The 22356-nt window shown below is 38.4% G+C and overlaps 1 protein-coding gene across 50 annotated transcripts in view; it reads right to left on the minus strand.

The window, feature by feature from the left end:
* NEB (nebulin) overlaps positions 1-22356 on the minus strand; it is a 225713-nt gene that overhangs the window by 159590 nt on the left and 43767 nt on the right. For all 50 annotated transcript variants that reach the window (XM_005573144.5, XM_045367036.3, XM_065525475.2 and 47 more), the window contains exons 28-42: positions 21924-22121; positions 19814-19921; positions 16339-16437; positions 15452-15556; positions 15255-15362; positions 13421-13732; positions 13111-13317; positions 10522-10626; positions 9709-9816; positions 7320-7631; positions 5970-6176; positions 4110-4214; positions 2717-2824; positions 962-1273; positions 211-417 (exon numbers count right to left, since the gene is read on the minus strand). In XM_005573144.5, the coding sequence (XP_005573201.3) occupies positions 211-417; positions 962-1273; positions 2717-2824; positions 4110-4214; positions 5970-6176; positions 7320-7631; positions 9709-9816; positions 10522-10626; positions 13111-13317; positions 13421-13732; positions 15255-15362; positions 15452-15556; positions 16339-16437; positions 19814-19921; positions 21924-22121 (2601 nt within the window). The remainder of the gene's footprint in view (positions 1-210; positions 418-961; positions 1274-2716; positions 2825-4109; positions 4215-5969; positions 6177-7319; positions 7632-9708; positions 9817-10521; positions 10627-13110; positions 13318-13420; positions 13733-15254; positions 15363-15451; positions 15557-16338; positions 16438-19813; positions 19922-21923; positions 22122-22356) is intronic.

Genomic DNA, 22356 nt, shown 5'->3' on the forward strand with positions numbered 1-22356 from the left:
TTCGAACACGCTGTTGAGCGATGACCTGAGGGAGTCACTATGAAAGAGAATGCGCTAAACATGATGCAAGCAATAGAGTCCCCTCCCACCAACGCCATCAAGACGATCAGAAAGATAGAAACACTGAAGGAGATGATGGGGGCAGTGCCAGGCTCAACGGCGTGAATACCATGAGGGTTCCCTGGGCAAGGGTGGCAGGTGAGTCCTTACCTTGTCCATGTTCAGTTTGTTACTCTTGTTAAGTGCCTGTTCCATTGTGTCCATGGCGTATGTGAATTTCAGCTTCTCGGGGTGCTGGCGATACTTCTTCTCACTCAGAATCTCTCCTGCTTTCTTTGCCTTCTCCACCTCTAGGGACTCTATGGGGACCCAGCCGATCCCTTTCATCCAATTGGTGAAGTCAGATTTGTACAGATTCTTTACAATGAAAAAAACAATCATTTCAGAAATAGTCAGGGCTTGGGTTTCTTTGGCTACATGATTTACTTACAATCAAAAAGTAAAAGGGAAGCTGGGAGGGGGAGAATAATCTGCTTTTTACTCCCTGCAGTCTTTCAGAAGAAATTAATTATAAAAGTAATTGCATTCATAGTGGTTTTGAACAGGAAATCCTGACCCAGCAATTCCTTTAAAAAGTTAACTTTCTTCAGAAAAAGAAATGAAAAATTAACAGAATTTTGCACTGGAAGGAAAATTATATAACACACTTATTTGAGCCTCCTAATTTTTCATAGACAATATCGTATGTTTGGCTCTAACACCAACATTTTAAATATATGCATATATATAAAATTAACAACAAAGCTACCTATAGTTTAAATGAGTGAAATCCTAAAACTCCAAGTTCTGGAGGGAATCCTTAATTACAGTGAGTGCAGCCAGGTGTGGGATGGAGTAAGTGGTGCCTATTTTTCCCTCCCACCCATTAGAAATGGATAACAACTTGGTAACTAGTACATACATCACTCTGAATCTGCATGGCATTCCTGGAGTGCTCCACATTCAAGGCATCGGGCAGGAGAGTGTAATGGTGGTATGGCTGTCTGTAGTTGGCGTTGGTGGCAACCTCCTGAGATTTCTTTGCAGCTGTCACACTGACCATATCCAGAGGTGTGTGGTACTTGGTCTTGCTGGCTTCATAGCCCTTTTTGTACTCACGATCAGACTGCATTTTGGCCACATTCATGTAGTGAACCAGTTTAGGATCATCCTGAAGACTGCGAAATCCAACTTGCTTGCCTTTGGCTTTCTCGTAGGCCTCCTTATATTTGCACTATTTGAAAACAAAGGGCAGACAGAAGTTGGATAGCATAGAAGTCTGATACAAACTGAATTTATACAACAAATAAAGCAAAAGCCAACTTCAGTCTGAATCTAGGTAACATCGAAGTTTGTTTTTTTTTTTTGTATTTTAAAATAAACAATTAGCAAAATATTTTTAATGGCTCATCTTGAGACGTGCCCTGGAGATCATTAAGAATGGAATAATGGAATAGTTTATATTTATACTCTTCATAAGTAGATTACTTGAATAACTCAAAAACTCAAATGTTCCTGGGAAGTTTGCTTATTAAGCATTTGATGTACACTTTTTTTTTTTTTTCTTTTTTGAGACAGGGTCTTGCTCTGTCCCCCAGGCCAGAGTGCAAAAGTGCAATGATGACTCACCGTAGCCTCTGGGGTCCTCCCTCCTCAGCCTCCCAAAGTGCTGGCATTAGACATGTGAGCCACCATGTCTGGTCAATGTATTCTTTTTATTATATTTCCAGTATTAATTTGTATTATCTTAAAAAGTATTTGCATAATTATGAGTAAATTTCAGCCCTAATACAAATTAGTGTATTAATCTTGAAATTAATGCATTTTTACTCTATCAAGGCCTTATGTCAATTCATATACGAATATAACTTAATTTGTAAAAAAAAAAAAATTAACTAAAATCTTGTTATGTAATTAACTAAAACTAATTAACTAAAATCCTGTTATGTAATCCATGGAAATAGAAATACGAAAGACCAGAAAGAATTAGCAAAATATTTTTTCTGTTTTTCCATGTTTCTATTTCTATGGGGTTTTTTCCTTCATGAAAATTATAAAATTAAAACACTGAATTCTTTTAAAATACTTGGAGACTTTTCTAATTTAGTGATATTTTAGTATATCATGACTTTTTTCAAGACAAAATCCAAATAAAAAGTGGCTTTTAAGTTCATAACAATGATACTAATGAAAGTTTCAAATACTTCACAGTGTTTAAAAAAGAATTTTCTTCTTTGTAACAACTTTATTAAGCTTTTAAATATGTGAAAAATATTTTAAGTGAGGCAATATAAACAATGTAATTGGCAATTAGGATTTTAGGAAGTATTTTTATATTATAATTTCTTTACTTGCTTCTTTATGTAGTTGATACAGTCTTATACATCACACACAGATTTTTTTTTTTTCTTTTTTAGAGATGGGATCTCACTCTGTCACCCAGGCTGGAGTGCAGCGGTGCAGTCACAGCTCACCGCAGCCTCAAACTCCTGGGTTCAAGCGATCCTCCCATCTCAGCCTCTGAAATAGCTGGGACTACAGGTACACACCACCACACCTGGCTAATTTTTTTTTTATTTCTGTAGAGACAGGGTCTTGCTATGTTGCCCAGGCTGGTCTTGAACTCCTGAAGTCTTTTAAACAGACAGGAAGTTTCCTACTTTTAAATTAGACTTACATCACTAGCAATATTCCTTGAACTTTTTGCAGCAACAATTGGGATGGCATCTGGTCTCAAATCATAGCCCTTGGCAATGGTTTTCTTCCAATCTGCTTTATAATGAGCCTTCAAAAAAGTAGAGGTTATTTTATTATTTGACATCATTAAAAGAGGAATGAAACAGAATGCCAAAATGTTTCTTATAAAACATGTCATAATAGATCCCTTTCTATTAAGACAATCTATGAAGTTAGGACTATTAGTTTGTCTTTTATGTATACATTTGATTTGATTTAAAAGGATCAGTAAACTGTATACACGGTATAATCTCAACTGATCAAAAAACGGATATGCTTGTATAACAAAGCAACAGAAAGGTAATGCTTTGACTGTTGGATAACAGAAGATTTTCATTTATTTTTCATAATTTTCTATATTTTCCAACTTTTCTATAATATAAAATACTTTTGGAAAAAAGTTTCTTGTAATGAAGCATTTCAAGCTTATAGAAAGATATGAATACTAAAACTAAAAATCCAGATGTAGTACAACTCAGCTTTAATTGATCTTAATGCTTAAATATTACTTAGAAAATGCTTAAATATTACTTGTAAAAATTTTTTACAACAAAAAAATTTTGTCACTTTTGACATTCAATTGATACTTTCTATAATAGTTGTTTATCTTAAAGCATTTTTCTCAAGTCTCTTACTGTATTATGAAGCCTAATAAACTAGAAATGATCACGCTTTAGAGTGCATTATGCACTTTAAATGAACCAAAAGCACAGGAATGTATAGTTGGATATGAAACAGAGCCTAAAAACATTGGAAAGAATGACTAAGCCATCTTTTAAGAAATTAACAATTTATCCAGGTTTTATTATGTTTTTAAATTAGGATTTATATCTTTAAAAAAAAAAAAAAAAAAAACAATTCATAATAGTGGATTTAAACATTACCACCAATTAGATGTCTAGACTACTCAAGAGAGAGGTTAGTTACATACAAAAAAAGAGTTTGTGAAGAAAACTAAACTGTTTTGGATGTTTTAATAAATAATTAAAATAAAAGTTGTAGAAAGCAATGTTTTCCGTACTGCAGACTAGGCACTCGTGTTTTCCAATCTTGTCTGTCTCACGGTCCTATTTTTTTTTTTTTTTTAATAGGACACAACTTACTTGACTGACTTTACAACCCACTAACGAGTCACAGCCCATAGTTTGGAAAAGTCTGTATTAAGCAAAATTTTATTGTGGCCCCGTAGGCTCATGTTGTATGGTTAAGGGTTTAATGTGGAGGCTCAGGGTCCACACTGAGTTGCGCCTCCTACAATTCTCAGGGCAAGAGTTGCAAAGAACCAGAAAGGAGAGGCCCACATAGGCAATATTAGCACCAGGCCAAATACTCACGTCACTCATGTTGAGGGCGTTGACTTTGGCTTGAATAAACTGAGGCAATTCAGGGTCAATAGTGTACTTGTGCTTCAGTTTCTCTCCCTCCACCTTGTAGTTCAACTAAAAGCAAAGGAGACAGCATGCACATATCATTAGCTGACATAATGTAAATTTCATCAAGCACAGACTCTTTTGAAAAGGAAGGCTATCATTTGTGTTTTCCATTTATGAGACAAACACCTACTCTGTCATGAGGGAGGGGCCCTGGTAGATGCATTTATGTTCGCATTCTACCACTATTTATTGGACAGCACTGTTGGTCAGGCAGGGTGGTAAGTTCTGTGTTTAAAGAGGTAAGGAAGGCAAATCTGTCCTGTTGGATATTATTGTTCAATACAAAGGACAGACATAAAACATGTAAACTACAAACTATCACTAGAATTTGTGATGTGTTATCAACGGAATAATTGTAGCAAAGAAACAAGGATGGTCAGTAAAGCCACTCTGCAGAGGTAACATTTACGCTCAAACTTGGAGAGAGGGGCAGAGGAAGAGCATTCGGGACCCGAGGCTGGAAATGTGCCCGGGTAGACGTGGGGGTGGGGCAGTATTAGACAGAAAGTGCAGAAGGGTCCACAGAGAGGGGGGTCTTTTGTCAAGTTGATGAGTTTAGATTTCACTTCACATTCAAGAAATTCCTAAGAGGTTTTACACATAAGAGGGACATGCTTTGATTCGTGTTTTAAGACAGGCTCTCGTGGCTGTTTGAGACCATAGGCAGGGGAGTCCAGATAACAGGTTATTGCAGTTGTCCACACGAGCCACACAGAAGCTGGAAGTAGGGTTGGTGGCATTTGGGAGCAGGCTGGCTGAGAGATATTTAGGAAGCTGACTCAGCAGAGGTACTGGATGTGGGAGTTCACACAGGGAGGTGTTAACGGTGACTGCCAAGTTTCCAGCTTGAGTAACGAGGTAGATGTTGATAGCATTTTTTGTGATGGGGAAGACTTTATATGGTGAGTGTACAGTTTGCCTAGCTAACTGGAAAAACACCACGAGAAGCGACATCTCGCTCAGTACAAAAGAAATCAAAAGAATTGACGCCATTTATTACCCCTAAGATAGAATTAACCCTTAGACATCTGTGATAATGTGGGGGCAGGAGCTAAAATCCATAGATCTTCAAATCGAAGGCAAGCAAAGCATTTCCCCACCTTCCAAAGTCTGGGGCTGAAATACAAAAAGTCTTTCTTGGCTTTTTACTTACCCCTCTCTTTCTGGTGGAGGCATTTTAACAGAACTCTAAAATTAACAAGTCATGTGAGGCCCTGAGCATTATAATTAGCTTCTGACAGAAAGAATAAGAGTCCATATAGACGTGGTCTCAGAATGAGATCCCAGACGACTGCAAATAAACTGCTTATCTCCTCCCCAGAGGCCTCATTCTAAGATTGCCTCTCAGAACATGCAGCTATTATGCGAGGGGATTAGGACATTATGCCTCTTCCCTCTGTGGCTAGGTAGAAATATTGCAACCCAGAGCAATAAATAACTTGCTTTACAATTCATACAGAGCCACAGATAATAATAGTAATAATGTCATTTCATATGTATAATGCGTATCTGCTTATGAATAGCACAGGCTCTCTACGTTTGGAAAACAAAGCAAATTTGGAATAGTCCCGCATGTTCATCTCCCTATTTTTCCCATGTTCAAGATCCCAGTTGCTTCAAAAGGCAGCCCTTTCTCTCATACCTATGAAAGCAGTTTATTTGCTAACATAGATGCATCCTCACGCATTGAATTAAGAAGGATGGAGGAGCGGCTCAGATACGTGTGGTTATTTACGGGCAAATACTTTTGAAAGCACTCACATCACTTAGCTGCTTTGTGTTATGCTGAGCCAACACCATGCCCATGGAATCAGGCAAACTTGTGAACTTGATGGTATCTGGGTGCTGTCGATACTTCTTCTCATTTAATGCATCGCCTGCTTTCTTGACCTTCTCCACCTCCAGGGAACCAATAGGGATCCATCCGATGCCCTTGAAGAAGCTGTTATACTCGTCTTTATACACATTCTGTAAAAGGGTAAGCTCATATGAGAAGATACCCTGGAGAATATTCAAGGGATGTTTCTGGGACCTGCAACTCTATCCAAGGGAAATGAATAGCAACTCTTCAGCATGCTCATGTCTGACTGTCTGTCACAGAGCTTATCTGGAGTGTGGTAATAAGAAGAAGCTGTTCTGTTGTTAGAGTGCATTATACAACACAGAAGGGAATCTAGGTCACGTATTTTCGTGGGTACTGCTAAAAAAATTTTTTTTGTCACTTTTGACAATAAATTGGTACTTTCTATAATCATTGTTTATCTTAAAGCATTTTTTCAAGTCTCTTACTATACTATGAAGCCTAATAAAACAGAGAGAAATGATCATGCTTTAGAGTGCATTATGCAACACAGAGGGGAATCCAGGTCACTACGGGTGCTGCTAAAAAATATTTTGTCACTTTTGACAATAAATTGGGTTTTCCTTTTGATTCCACTGAAGACTTCAAAACTAAATTATATCCATACTGTCCACCTAGGCTATGCTTGAGCTCATCTGGGGATCAATATTTTCATCGAGTGCCAATAAATGTATAGCACTTCTTCCCTTTACAGAGGGCAATTCTAACAGAAATCTGGCTCCTGCAGCAGGAGATGCTGTGAATGTTAAACACCTTTCCGTGCAACTCTCCATGAATCACGTTGCAAGCACAAAGTATTCCTGGTTCATTTTAGATGACTCATTACAGAGATTTACATGGATGACATTGTGACCTTGAGTTAATAAAGGGAAAAAAAAAAAAAGCACTTTCCCAGATTCAGGAAGGATAGAAAATTCTTCTATTTTGCATTTTATATCTATCACCATTGCGGCCAATCCATCAGGAATACCCATCTCCTCTTGCTGAGAATCAAAGTGGCTCGCAGAGTTAGTGGAATATAGTTTTATCTTTCATCCATACGTTAAAGACAACATCAATGATTATGATATGAGCACAGAAAGCAGGCAAAAACAGCTTGTCTACCATGCCTTTGGCAGTCTTTCAGTAATGGTTGTTTATTCTAAAGTGCATTTTTCAAATAGCTTACTGTAGTAAGAAGTCTAATAAAAGCGAGAAGTGATCATCCTTTAAGTGCAAACATCTCTGGGTCTGTTGTTGCACATACTTACATCACTCTGAATTTGATTGACATTCCTTGTATGCTCAAGACTCAGGGCGTCAGGTAGGTATGTATAATGATGCAATGGCTGTTTGTAGTTTACATTGGTAGCGACATCCTGGGCCATCTTTGCAGCTGTGATGCTAACCATGTCCCCAGGGGTATGGTAGCTGGTTTTGGTGTTCTCATAGTTCTTCTTGTATTCACGATCGGACTGCATCTTTGCCACATTCATATAGTGGACCAGCTTGGGATCATCCTGGAGGCTTCTGAAACCCACATGCTTTCCCTTTGCCTTCTCATAAGCTTCCTTGTATTTATACTGTGGAGGCAGAATGGGGTTAGCAAAGCCCTAGGCATTGATAGCATTCGTGCTGCAATTACATTCACATATAAAGACACTCAGAACTTTGTGACTTTCTCAAGAGCGCACAAAAAATGCAAACCACAACCTCCTCCAAAAGGTTCAGTGAAAACATATATTGGAGTTACAAGCGAGTGTCACGATAAATTCAAGATCAGTTTATTTTCTTTACTATGACTCCTACAGATGGATTTGCATGTGAAACTTTATTTTAAACAAACTGAATTTTCACACTTAATATGAACATGACACATTCTAAATATAAGACCAGTATCTCTTGGTTTCATGGGTTTCAATTTAATATGTTATTTACATCACAAATATGAGTACCAGCTGGGCCTTCACTGACTCCGTTTATCAGCAGCTGCTTCCCAAGCTCACTGCTGAAACAGTTGCAAATGAATTAAGGAGCCACAGTAAGGGCAGGACCTGCTGTGGGGTTTTCCCATCAATAAAAACCTAATGGAAAAAGTTCTGCTGTCCAAAGTCTCTCACTGCTGGAATCAGCAATGGAATATAGGCTGAGCAATCTTGTAACAGGTCAGAACCTCAATTGTTATGCAAGAGAATTCAAACCCACTTAAACCCTGCAGACTTTCAGCTCCTGCAGTTTAAGCCTTAATTGATAAACAAGAGTTTAACAGGCAAAAGGATTGTCAAGTAATTTCTAGGCATGTGAAAAATTACTGTGCAAATGCTTAAAAAAAAAAAAAAAGGAACAAAGTTATAAAGTTATGCTGTAGACTTTCACTTTCTACTTAAACTAGAAATGTATTTCATAGTGATGTGCATTGTGTGCAGATCTTTGAGGAAGATGTTTTCAGTACCATTCCGATAAGGAAAGCGGTAGAGTTTTTACACCCCTAACACCTATGTGGTCTGTACATCCGGTTGGTTTCTTTCTTCTCTTTTCTCAAACCAAGATTTTAGTCCCTGGGATAGCATGTAACAGTGAACTCTGCAGGGCATGCATGCTTTCTAAAATTTTTTCTTTTTCTTTTTCTTTTTTTTTTTTGAGACGGAGTCTCACTCTGTTGCCCAGGCTGGAGTGCAGTGGTGTGATCTCGGCTCACTGCAAGTTCCACCTCCCAGGTTCATGCCATTCTCGGGCCTCAGCCTCCCAAGTAGCTGGGACTACAGGTGCCCGCCACCATTCGATCTCCTGACCTCGTGATCCATCCTCCTCGGCCTCCCAAAGTGCTGGGATTACAGGTGTGAGCCACCGCACCTGGCCAAAATTTTGTTTTTCAAAGATGGAAAGGAGTAGAAGTGTTACAGGAAATGGGCATCAATTTACATGAATCGAAATTATATCCTAAAAAAGTGGACTTTTCCCCCTTTGGTTTATAAAAATCCATACATTTTATATAACATCTTTTCAATTTTTTAATACAATTATAATGCAGGCAGTCATTTGAATGTAATGTGGTAATGTCAGTCAGGGTGTTCCCACTGAAAATAAATGTGGGCTGTCAGGGAAATGTGTCAGTGAAGGCAATTTGGGCTGTGAATAAAAGGAGAAAGCCACTGTCAGATTTATGACAGCTCTACCAAGTGGAGTCAACTGAAAAGAACCACAAAAGTGTTTCTAAAAGCGACAGGTTTTCCAAACAATATTTCGAGAATTTAAATGCCATTAATTTAACATATTTCTTTCAATGAGGTATCAATTTAAACAAGCATTTGATTACTTTTTTTTTGAGACGGAGTCTCGCTCTGTTGCCCAGGCTGGAGTGCAGTGGCACGATCTAGGCTCACTGCAAGCTCCGCCTCCCAGGTTCACGCCATTCTCCTGCCTCAGCCTCCCGAGTAGCTGGGACTACAGGCGCCCGCCACTACATCTGGCTAATTTTTTGTATTTTCGGTAGAGACGGGGTTTCACCATGTTAGCCAGGATGGTCTCGATCTCCTGACCTCGTGATCTGCCTGCCTCGGCCTCCCAAAGTGCTGGGATTACAGGCGTGACCCACTACGCCCAGCCTGATTACTTTTTAAAAAGGCAAACATCTAAATTTCAACTAAAATTTGTACTCACATCACTGGCAATGTTTCTCGATGCCTTCGCTGCAGTGATGGGAATAGCATCACCCAGCACATTGTTGCCCTTGGCTATTAAGTCGTGCCAATCCCGTTTATAACAGACCTGGACAGAAAACCAAACAGGATGTCAGCATCTGTGTATTCATCAGCTTAAGTGATTCCTCAACTGCTGGGATTGTTTTGTTCTTTTCCAGACAGAAGTTGAAGGAATTCCCCATAGCACATACTGCTTTAGGACATCACAATGGCAAAGTGTCACACTGTGTGTAGCATGAGATCATTGGACTCTGCACTAATTATTCACCTACATCTGGTTTGGACACATACTGAAGAGAGGAATATTGAAAGACTGGATCCAGAGAAAAATAAATAAAGTTCTGGAAGCCATGATATGTGAGGACCAACTAGAGACAATGAAGTTGTTCATTTTCATGAAAGGAAGGTCAAGAGAAGACCTGGTGGTCAGCTTTAGAAATTTTAGGGTTGTTTTTTTAAAAAGGATCTCATTTATTCTTATGTTTCTGGAGAATAACCACCTCCCCTACATGCAAAACTAGGAACACTAAGTAGAAGTTTTAGAGGAATAGATGGTGAGCCCCTCATAAAGAAGAATGTTATGTCTTTTAAAGTTGTCCTACACTTGAAAAGGCCAACTGAAGAGGTAAAGAACCATCCTTATGGGATATGTTCCGATAGGGGATTTGTGAGAAATGGGCCTGAATAAATTGTCAAGGCACCATCCTACTCCTAAAGTCTATGATTTTATTGTCAGGTCCGAATTTCACATCCCAGCAAAGACCTTACTTACGTCACTTATATTGTAAGCATTGCACTTGGCCTGGAGAAACTGAGGAAGATCAGGACTCATGGTGTATTTATGTTTCACATCTTCTCCTTTAGCTTTGTATAAGATCTGCAATAAAATGCATTTCACATAGTGCAAAAAGGAAAATCTATTAATTGCTTGCTTTAGAGTAATTTTTAGCACAATTACCCACAATTTTCTAGTGTTAAAAATCATCAAAGGCATTTTTCTATTTTTTAAAATAAAACAAGCATCTGTTATCTTTAATACCAACAAGTCTTGTGTGTTAAAATAGAAAGAGAAAAAATCCTTAAGAAAATAGAAATTGTTCACTGCCCGAGATGAATGGAAGGTAAATTCAACCATGAAACCCTAGCAAGAATAATAGAATTCACCAAAGCCAAATCAATTTATTCTTTGCCTGTGAGTTAGTAGCTCTTTCATTTTTGTTAGTTGCTGTTTTTTTATCCCTAGAGAGAAAACAGTAGTTAGAATAAATCTTTTACTTCTGCTAAAAACTTTCCAAATTATAATTGTGTCAATAAAAGCATACAATAATTTCCTCATAATGTAGAGGTGCTTACACATGAATCTAGCATACTCAAAATGCTCACTATTTCATATTTGCTCTATGTTGTTACTTTGAAGAATTATATACACTTTTGACTGAAAGATGTTGAAGTATGTCATGCAGAAATCTTACTGCATCCTCCTCCTGCTATTAGAAATACATTACTTAGTTCCTGGCCGGGCGCGGTGGCTCAAGCCTGTAATCCCAGCACTTTGGGAGGCCGAGACGGGCGGATCACGAGGTCAGGAGATCGAGACCATCCTGGTTAACACGGTGAAACCCCGTCTCTACTAAAAAATACAAAAAATTAGCCGGGCGCAGTGGTGGGCGCCTGTAGTCCCAGCTACTGGGAGGCTGAGGCAGGAGAATGGCGTGAACCCGGGAGGCGGAGCTTGCAGTGAGCTGAGATCCGGCCACTGCACTCCAGCCCGGGCGACAGAGCGAGACTCTGTCTCAAAAAAAAAAAAAAAAAAAAAAAGAAATACATTACTTAGTTCCTAAAACTAAAATAGAGCCAGAATCACAAGTAGATTTTCAATCTCATAATTCTCATTTATCATATATATCCTTACTTTCCAGGCATGACTATGTGGAATATGACATGTAAACTGGTATGCATGTACCCAAGATAAAATCTGACATGGCTAATAGCTAAATTAATCCCCAAATACTAAATAATTTCTTCTAGGACTCAAAGCTACCTCTAAGTCCTCATTGTCTTTAAGAACAATATCTAAGCAATCAGATTCATGAATTCGACCTTCTACACAGCTCCTTCTCTGCCACTGCTACTCTCTTAGCTTCAGTCCAATTAAACCTTCCTTGGATTTCAGTGACAGCCTTCTAAATTCATCTTCTCACCTCCAGTCTCTCCTCTTTCCAAAGTCTCCACACTTGGGGCCAGCACTGTCTTTTAAAACACAGGCCTGATAATGTGGCTCCATGGATTAGACATATTCAACATCTCTTCTTACCTACCCCCTAATATCCAGACTCTAAAAATTAGCATATGAGTCCCTTACTAATCAGGTTACAATCCTGAACCTTTTGCTTTTACACTTTTTCATTCCTTTCCTACTGCTGTTATATTGTTCATTCTTTTTCTACTGCTGTTATGTTGTTCCTTTTGCCAGCAATGCTCGCTTCTCTCACTTGCCCGGGAAACGCTGGTAGGCAGTTACCTGTGTACAAGGCACCTCCCTTGTACTTAACATTTTCCTCTCCTGCAGCATTTGTCTCTCTTGAGGACAATGCTCTGTTTGTAGTCATGTCTTTGTCTTATGCTCTTACCCTACATTCTTGTGAATTTCTATATCCCACGAATCCTCATCTATTTCATCTTTATGCCATCAGCAGGTAATACAATGCCTGGTACATGGTAGATGTTCAAAAAGTATTCATTAAATAAACAAGTGAATGCTTTTGATCTTCTGTATACCAAACTTTCCTTTAGAAACTTTGACTTTAGCCAGAGCATAGACGCTGCTCATGAACAGGCAGGCAAACGATATTTGCCTCAATCAGACGTAAGTTAAAAACTCTCTGTGATAATTGTGTATGCTGAATTCTTAGGAGCGAAAACATATATTTATATCTATTACTTCTCTGTATTAATGTTTTATATATGAAAAGAAAATAAGAGAAACTTAATATGTAATTGAATACAACAAATCTGCCAAAATAAAGTGTCTGGGATTTAAGCTTAAATTCTGTGTATGTATGTGTGTGCATGTGTATGTGTGTAGTCTAGAATAGAATTTTTTCACTGTCATTTATTCAATAAAAAAATATTTCAAAGATGGTTAAAAAGGAAATTTTAAAAAAGGAAGATAAAAGGCAAGAGAAGAAAACGTTAGTGCCCAAACTACACATAACTGTAATTTTAAACAATTTAAATAAACAAAATAATAAATTTAAAATGGAAAGATATTGGCCCAGAAAAAGAAAAATATTGGGCTGCTGTTTACTTTTCTAAAAATCTTGCTCCATATCCTCTGTCCTCTCTATTTTGTTGTACTCACATCACTGACTTGCTTCGTGTTCTGCTTTGCCTGGACCATAACTGGGGAGTCCACAATGCTGGTAAATTTGAGGGTGTCTGGATGTTGCCTGTACTTCTTTTCATTCAGAGCGTCACCGGCCTTTTTAACTTTTTCGACGTCGAGACTACCGATAGGAATCCAGCCAATGCCTTTCATCCAGTTGTTGTAGTCTTCCTTGTAGACGTTCTACAGCAATGGAGAAAAGAGGAGTGAGGGCCTAGGCCAGGGTGCTTTTCATGGCAGGCTCTGAACTTAACAGGGGGTTTCTTGAGGAGTAAACGACTCTTACATCACTCTGTATCTGCATCATGTTCTTAGACAGCTCCAGGTCCATGGCGTCAGGCAAGTAGGTGTAATGATGGAGAGAATGCTTATAGTTGACATTGCTCACCACATCCTGAGCTTTCTTAGCTGCCACCACATTGAACATATCATGGGGCGTGTTGTATTTGGTCTTTGTCTTCTCATAGTCTTTTTTATACTCCCGATCTGATTGTATCTTGGCCACGTTCATATAATGAACCAGTTTAGGGTCATCTTGAAGACTTTGGAAGCCAACCATTTTCCCTTTAGCTTTTTCATAGTCTTTTTTGTATTGAACCTATTGTAAACAAAGGTGAGCATAATTTAAAATGTAGTTTGGAGGGTTTTACTAAACAATGAAGCCATAATTTGAAGTAATTGAGCTTCCCAAAACTTCCTGTACATCAGTAACCAAACAACAATTCACTTGGATATGCTCTGAAATGTAGTCTGCTTAAAATAAAAATGTTAAGTATTAGGGAACCCATTTGATTGTCTGTAGCTGTTTCTGCCTATCCAAGCGAGGTTGAAATGGGGGGCATCACCATAATTTGTATCAGTGACAAAATAAATCTTTATATTCTTCCTTTGCATTTAGACATTGGTAGAGAAAATAAAAAGATAATAGGTTACAATCTCTACCAATTATATTGTGCTACTAGAGTGCAAGTAGCTAGATATTTGATTAGTTTTAGAATTTTTAGTAGTGGTAGGATGATTAATATTAATAACAGTAGAATGTAATAAGTCCTTGGATATTCAAAGGGAAACCCAGAGCCAGGAGGAGGTAAACACTAACTGGCTCTGGATAACAAAGTGTGGGGGGGGACTGAGCTTCCTCGGAGACATGTGGAGGGCACTGTGGGACACTGAGAAGCAGAGCCATGAGGGAAGGTTTGTGGTATGTTGGGGCAGGGGTGGCGGGAGGAAAGCACCCACAGAGAGAGGGGGTCAGTAAGAAATTCTGGGTGGGACAGGGGCATTTCAGGACAAGGACATTTGTTATTCAATCATCACATATTTACACTGGAGCGATGTAAACCTAATTTCAAACAATCAGTAAAGTGGTGTTTGGGACTCTGGGAAGTCAAAAGGAAGGGGCTGTGTTTCATTTCTGGGTCATACAGAGCAGCAAGAAGAGACCCACAGGAGGAGGGCGCAGATGAGCTCAAGCCAGCCAGGAGGCAGAGGTAAGCAGAGAAACAAAAACCTCGGAGACTCCACAGAAATCATGGAGAGGGGAATTCCATTTCCTATAGAATAACAGATGGGGGCTTGAGCCAATTTTATTTAAATCTCAAAGAGCAAAGTGACTTCAGTTCACATCTTGGTTAAAGATAAATAGGATAAGAAATAAAATTCTTAACTGTAATAGAACCCAAAGACTGGCTATTAGAGGTGTGAAATTGAGGCCTGTCTATAGAAGTAATGAAGGAAAAAGGGAGAGGAAAGGGAAAGAAGGAAATCATATAAATTAATAAAGTTTTGAGATAAAATTTTACCATCAGGGGGCTATTATGACTTACATGGTAAGTCACTTCTGGATCTCCACAAGAGAAGTCGTGTGAGTGAGTGTAGAAATACAGATGAGAATTTTAAGTGAGGAGGCTTGATTAGAACTGAGCAGTAGAAGGTTATACAAATCCTTTCCCCCCAGGAAATTTAAATCTATTTAGGGAACTTTATTTCCTGAATAGTTTTCAATCAGATTTTCTTCCCATTGGGGACCACATGCATGGAGACTTTTGGGTCATTGTCAGACCCCAAGCCCACCCACTCACATTTTCTAGTTGCCTATGTGTAACCACAGCTGGACTTACGTCACTTGCTGCCTGCCTGGCAGCTTTGGCAGCTCTGATGGGAATCGCATCAGTTCTCAGGTCGTATCCCTTCTTGCTCAAGTCTTTCAAGTCTGCTTTGTACATATTCTGAAAGAAAAATGTCATTTAAGTACAACTTAGAGACCATGTTAGTAAAGTCTGGACACACACATCAGCCCGTGAGTCTACCCACACACCTCACTGATATTGTAGGCATTAACTTTAGCCTGGATGAACTGAGGCAGGTCTGCTGGTAGGTTGTATTTGTGAATAATTTCCTCTCCTTTGGCTTTGTAAGCGATCTGAAAGAGATAAAAATGCATAAACAAACAAATAAATAAAGTAGAGAGAAAAGTTTAATGGCATCGGCAAATAATTTCCTAATGGATCATATTTCACAGAGGCGGTTTTAGGAAGGACACTCTTTGTGCATTTGCATATTTATGTGCAAATATCTGTAGGCATTCAAGGTCACGCATGCAGTTGCTTAGGACCCTGTCTCAGTGCTTATTAAGTTTTGCAAAGATCCCTCGGAACTTGCAGTAGGAACTTCTGGGCCTAGTTAGGGGCACTTAGTGGTAACTAGTCCCAAGGAGGTGACTTGATGAAAATGGTAAACTGCAAACACTTTCCTGAGCTCAGCAAAGTATAATAGGGTAGAATACACCAACTGCCTATATTATATTTTGTGGGCAGTTAGAGGGACTTAGGGGTGGTTTTGATTATGTATAAGTTTTGTTTTAGTGCTGACTTAAAATATAACTGCTCCCCATTTGATATACTCATTCTTTCTGGTCTTTCCTAGAAATAGGCTTGTAGTTTTTGTTGTCATTAAGAGAAGTTCCTCTTACCTTTTCCTTAGAAAGCAATGTCAAATGGCTAAAAGGACAGTCAATACAATACACGTCACTGTAAATACATGAATTAGGCATGCTTTCTTAATGAACAGCTGGGGAATTGTACAGATGCTTGTGTAATTGGGTATCCATATTGTATAATGACTAGAGGTGATCAGTACATTTGAAATACAAATGTATTTGTATTAGTTAACATCTATTAACATATAGATAGGATTAACACTTACATCACTCCTCTGGGCCTGATTAATTTTAGACTGTACTGTAATTGGAGCATCTTCAATCGAGGTAAACTTGAGCGTGTCTGGATGTTGGCGATATTTTTTCTGTTCGGCAAATCAAAAACAGAAAAACAACTTTGTTTTTCACTGAAGGTTTATACATCAAAATCCTTGAAATTTATTTTGAAGTGACAAGGAAGATTTCTTCCATGATTTTAAAATGTAAAAATACTAGATTCTTGATTGGCTTGATGAATGCCATACAAAAGTCAGTATTTTTAAAAATCCATTTAATTGTGGACGGTTTGGGACAGCACAGACACATATACTGCTCTCAGGAACCAGACTCCTGTCTTAATTTCTTGCCTATGACATGAAAGAAGATACCCTCAGCTAAGCAGAATCCAGAAACACTACAGAGTTTTCTAAAGGTTTGACAGAAAAGCAAGCAAGGAGATTTGGAGTGTCTTTGCATGACACAAACAAGTTCTCTTTTTCCCTGTTATTCCATCAGCAAATGGCATCAAGAAGCTGTCTGGTTGAAGGAGGAGGAATTGAGGAACTAGGCCAACAGCTAGGAATTATTATTGAGAGACAGGACTTTTGCTCTGCAAGCCTTAATGTGGTTAGTACATAAGTTATCACCAAAGCGCTAAAGGGGCACTGCAGAGGAGACCCTGGGGAGGTGTGCCCACTGGGAGCTGACAACTTCTGGCTATCTTATTCCTGTATTCGTCTCTATTTTCCCAGTCCTCTTCCTTTGTGCATATTGTACATCCCAGTTAGTATCATCACTCTTTCAGCTTCAGACTTCTAAAAACCACTACCTAGAACTTTCTTCTGGAAGATCTTTGAGCAGACAAAATGGTTTTCATTGAAAACAAAATACTGTTTAATTAGATCCCATTTGTCAATTTTGGCTTTTGCTGCCATTGCTTTTGGTGTTTTAGACATGAAGTCTTTGCCCATGCCTATGTCCTGAATGGTACTACCTAGGTTTTCCTCTAGGATTTTTATGGTATTAGGTCTAACATTTAAGTCTCTAATCCATCTTGAATTAATTTTCGTATAAGGAGTAAGGAAAGGATCCAGTTTCAGCTTTCTACTTATGGCTAGCCAATTTTCCCAGCACCATTTATTAAATAGGGAATCCTTTCCCCATTTCTTGTTTCTCTCAGGTTTGTCAAAGATCAGATGGCTGTAGATGTGTGGTATTCTTTCTGAGGACTCTGTTCTGTTCCATTGGTCTATATCTCTGTTTTGGTACCAGTACCATGCTGTTTTGGTTACTGTAGTCTTGTAGTATAGTTTGAAGTCAGGTAGCGTGATGCCTCCAGCTTTGTTCTTTTGACTTAGGATTGTCTTGGAGATGCGGGCTCTTTTTTGGTTCCATATGAACTTAAACTAAAGAGCTTCTGCACAGCAAAAGAAACTACCATCAGAGTGAACAGGCAACCTACAGAATGGGAGAAAATTTTTGCAATCTACTCATCTGACAAAGGGCTAATATCCAGAACCTACAAAGAACTCAAACAAATTTACAAGAAACAAACAAACAACCCCATCAAAAAGTGGGCAAAGGATATGAACAGACATTTCTCAAGACATTCATACAGCCAACAGACACATGAAAAAATGCTCATCATCACTGGCCATCAGAGAAATGCAAATCAAAACCACAATGAGATACCATCTCACACCAGTTAGAATGGCGATCATTAAAAAGTCAGGAAACAACAGGTGCTGGAGAGGATGTGGAGAAATAGGAACACTTTTACACTGTTGGTGGGATTGTAAACTAGTTCAACCATTATGGAAAACAGTATGGCGATTCCTCAAGGATCTAGAACTAGATGTACCATATGACCCAGCCATCCCATTACTGGGTATATACCCAAAGGATTATAAATTATGCTGCTATAAAGACACATGCACACGTATGTTTATTGCGGCACTATTCACAATAGCAAAGACTTGGAATCAACCCAAATGTCCATCAGTGACAGATTGGATTAAGAAAATGTGGCACATATACACCATGGAATACTATGCAGCCATCAAAAAGGATGAGTTTGTGTCCTTTGTAGGGACATGGATGCAGCTGGAAACCATCATTCTTAGCAAACTATCACAAGAACAGAAAACCAAACACCGCATGTTCTCACTCATAGGTGGGAACTGAACAATGAGATCACTTGGACTCGGGAAGGGGAACATCACACACCGGGGCCTATCATGGGGAGGGGGGAGGGAGGAGGGATTGCATTGGGAGTTATACCTGATGTAAATGACGAGTTGATGGGTGCTGACGAGTTGATGGGTGCAGCACACCAACATGGCACAAGTATACATATGTAACAAACCTGCACGTTATGCACATGTACCCTAGAACTTAAAGTATAATAATAATAAATAAATTAAAAAAAAAAATACTGAACGAAACGTAAAACTTGAGTGTGGAAGACAACGCTCATACCACACCTCTGTCCTTTGTGTAGTCTGCCCTCCTTGCGGATGTACTCCCCTGACAGCAGTGAGTCTTCAACTGTCACGGAGGAGGGACACATAACCTTGCTGCCTTATGAGCCTCAAGATCATCACTATTTTTTCTTACACTGAATTTATATTTTACTTCAAAGCCAACCAGAATATGACATAGGGAATAATTCTCCAAAGACAATTTCTATAATGGCCGCATTATTCATAATCACAAAAAAATAGAAACCATCCACATATCCCCCAACAGGTGAAACAATAATAACAATGTGGTACGTATTATGCTGGGGCAAAAGTAACTGTGGTTCTTGCCATTACTTTTAAAGTCAAAACTGCAATTACTTTTGTACCAACTTAATAAATCCACACAAAAGATTACTACTCAATAATTAAAAAAAAATTATAAGCAGAAACATGGATGAATCACAGAAACATTACATGAAGTGAAAGAAGCCAGATACAAAAGAAATTTCTAGAAAAGATAAAACTTGAGAGATAGAATGCAAATCAGTGGTTGCCTGGGGCTGAAGATGAGAGCTGCAGTTTTGGGGGGAAACTTTCTGGGGTGCTAGCAGCATTTTAAAATTCAATTGCAGTGATGACTACACAATTACATGAATTTATTAAAACTTGTCAAGGTGTACACTTAACATGAGGGACTTTTATCGTATGCAAGTTATACCTTAATAAAATTGTTAAAAATATTTCTATAATGAATGGTTAACATAAATGGTTAACATAAACGGTTAACAAGTTATCCTTAATAAAGTTGTTAAACATATTTCCATAATGAATGGTTAACATAAATGATTTTGGTAATATAAAGGTTTGTGCTGGTCTACCCGGGTAATTCATGCACTTGGTAAGCTCTTTTCCTCAGCAACAGTGACTGAGAATGAAGCAATGAAGGAGCACTGCCCATGGTTTAGAGAACTTTAACACAACACAGTCACCACTCTCCCTCTGACACACCCAGTGGCTTTACCTCATTGAGAATGTCTGAAGCTCGCTTGGCCTTTTCCATTTCTAAGGACCCAAAAGGCACCCAGCCACAACCTTTCATCCAGCTATTGTAGTCAGCTTTGTATTCAACCTAAAACACCAAGAGAAAGGTTACATTTCTTTGCTGTGTCAACATCATTATGCAAAATCATCAATGTTTTACCCAAAACAATGTTTTTGAGATTTCTGACCAGCTTCTTTACTCCAGACATTAAGGTTATTTTATATATTTCTTTGGTGAGATATAGTAACAGCTCTTAGATTTTTGCTTTCCTTCTAACTGGTGTATGTTCCATTTCATCCTTATTTCCAACTTAATGGAAGCATGTGGTACTCTAATTCCAACCTGGAAAATGCTCAAGTCAAATTTGCACTTCAAAGAAGTGAAATTGTCAGTTAACCAAATGTGAGACGTTTGTTCACTGGAACTTTAAGTATTATGTTTCTATCAAATTAAAATTGAAGGCCGCATTGAAGGTGGATTATTTGCTCATTTTCTAATTTCCTAATTACATAAGACTTAATAGAATTATTTGTACTGAGTGTTTGCCCACATGGCCCTTCATGTGTACTGGTCAACTTTGGAGTGTTTCTACACTGGCTAACAAAACACTTTAAAATAGTTGCACTTGTTAATTTGCATAAGAGAGTGGTTATTATTTGGAATTGGTCCTAGTTGAGGCACAGTTACTTGATGCTATTAAAGTAATGAGCTACTCTTGTTGTCTGAGCATAGGTGGTACCAAAAATTTACATTTTAGATACAAAATTCAAACTGTTGTTTTTACTCTGGGCCTTTTAAGTAGAATAGAAAATCAAGAAAGCATTTAGTTCCTGCCCTTCAGAGGCTTATGATCTATTTGGGATGAAAAAACATAACAAAATCAAACTAATAACAAGCAGAATAACAATGCATAATATAGAATTCTTAGTGGTAGGAACGTAAAATTTTGCAGCCGCTGCAGAAAACAGTATGGTGGTTCCTCTACGAATAAAAAATAGAGCTACCATGTGATTCAACTATTCAACTTCTGGGTTTATACCCAAGAGAATTGAAAGCAGGATCTCAAAGATATTCACACGCCCATATTCATAGCAGCATTATTCAAAATAGCTTTAAGGTGGAAGCAACCCAAATGTCTACCAACAGATGAATGGGCGAATAAAACGTGGCATATCCATACAATAGAATATTATTCACCCTTAAAAAGAAAGGAAATTCTGATACATGCTACAACATGGATGAACCTTGAGGACATTTTGCTAAGTGAAATAAGCCAACCACACAGAGACAAATACTGTATGACTTCACATATATGAGGTATCTAGGGTTAGTCAAACTTAGAAACAAAGCATAGATAGGTGGTTGCCACAAGCTAGGGGAAGAAGGAAAATGGGAGTTGCTGTTTAATGAATACAGAATTTCAGTTTGGGAGATGAAAAGGCTCTGGGGATTGGTTGTACAGCAATGTTAATACACTTAACACCACTGAACTGTATACTTGAAAACTGCAAAGGCGGTAAATGTATGTTAGTGCATTTTATCACATTTTAAAAAATAGAATTGTTAGGATGAAGTATTCAGTTGCAGAGTTTGGACAAATTAATTTGCTTAAAGAAGCTCTGATCTACAGAAAAAACCATTATTATAAATATTTATGTTAAATGATATATTTCTTTTCAGATAGAAATCTATGTAAAGATCATTGATAATGATGAATGTGATGATTATGATAATAGTGATGATAGATACTGAATGTTTATTGAGAACTCACCAGGGCCTGGCACCATGCTAAGTATTTTGCATGCATTTACATCCTCCAAACAATGTTTTTGATTTATTTCCATTTTACAGAAGAGGACTCTAGACTTAGCAAGGTTGATAACTTTCCTCGAGGGAAACAGTGATGGGGTGCATGCCAGATCAGTTCTTCCTAACATTGAAAGGCATGCTCTTATAGAACCACAAGGGTCGTTTGCTTCCATACATACGACAATGCACTCTGAGAAGTGCAAAAACGTCACTCAACTTTGAAGCCCATTTCAGTTTCCGTCTTTTTAAAAGAAGGGCTACAGAAACCCTGGTTACTCACATCGCTCTGTAGTGCATATGCCTTCTTGGCAAGGTCCACGTTGATGCTATCGGGCGGGTAGCTGTAACTGTGTAAGATGTGCTTATAATCAACGTCGCTGGCAATTGCCTGAGATTTCTTAGCTTGAGTGACTTGGAGCATATCAAGAGGTGCCGTGTAGATAGTTTTTGACTTTTCATAATCCTTTCGATATTCGCGCTGTGAATAGGAAATTATCATTTATTATCACAAATCCTCAATGGATTTCCGGAAAAGACAGAGATCTTCCATAAACAATAAATACAAGTTAGAGAAAGAGTCAAACATCTGAGTAGTTATTTTGCCCAAAAACGTGTTCACATGTTACACCATTGAAATTCCCCCAAAAGCACACATGGGCAGACCTCAGATCAATGAGAAACTGTCTGGGCCACAGCTTCTGCTTCAGTCAGGA

Source organism: Macaca fascicularis, chromosome 12 (genome assembly GCF_037993035.2).
Source record: "Macaca fascicularis isolate 582-1 chromosome 12, T2T-MFA8v1.1".
NCBI classification, from domain to species: domain Eukaryota; kingdom Metazoa; phylum Chordata; class Mammalia; order Primates; family Cercopithecidae; genus Macaca; species Macaca fascicularis.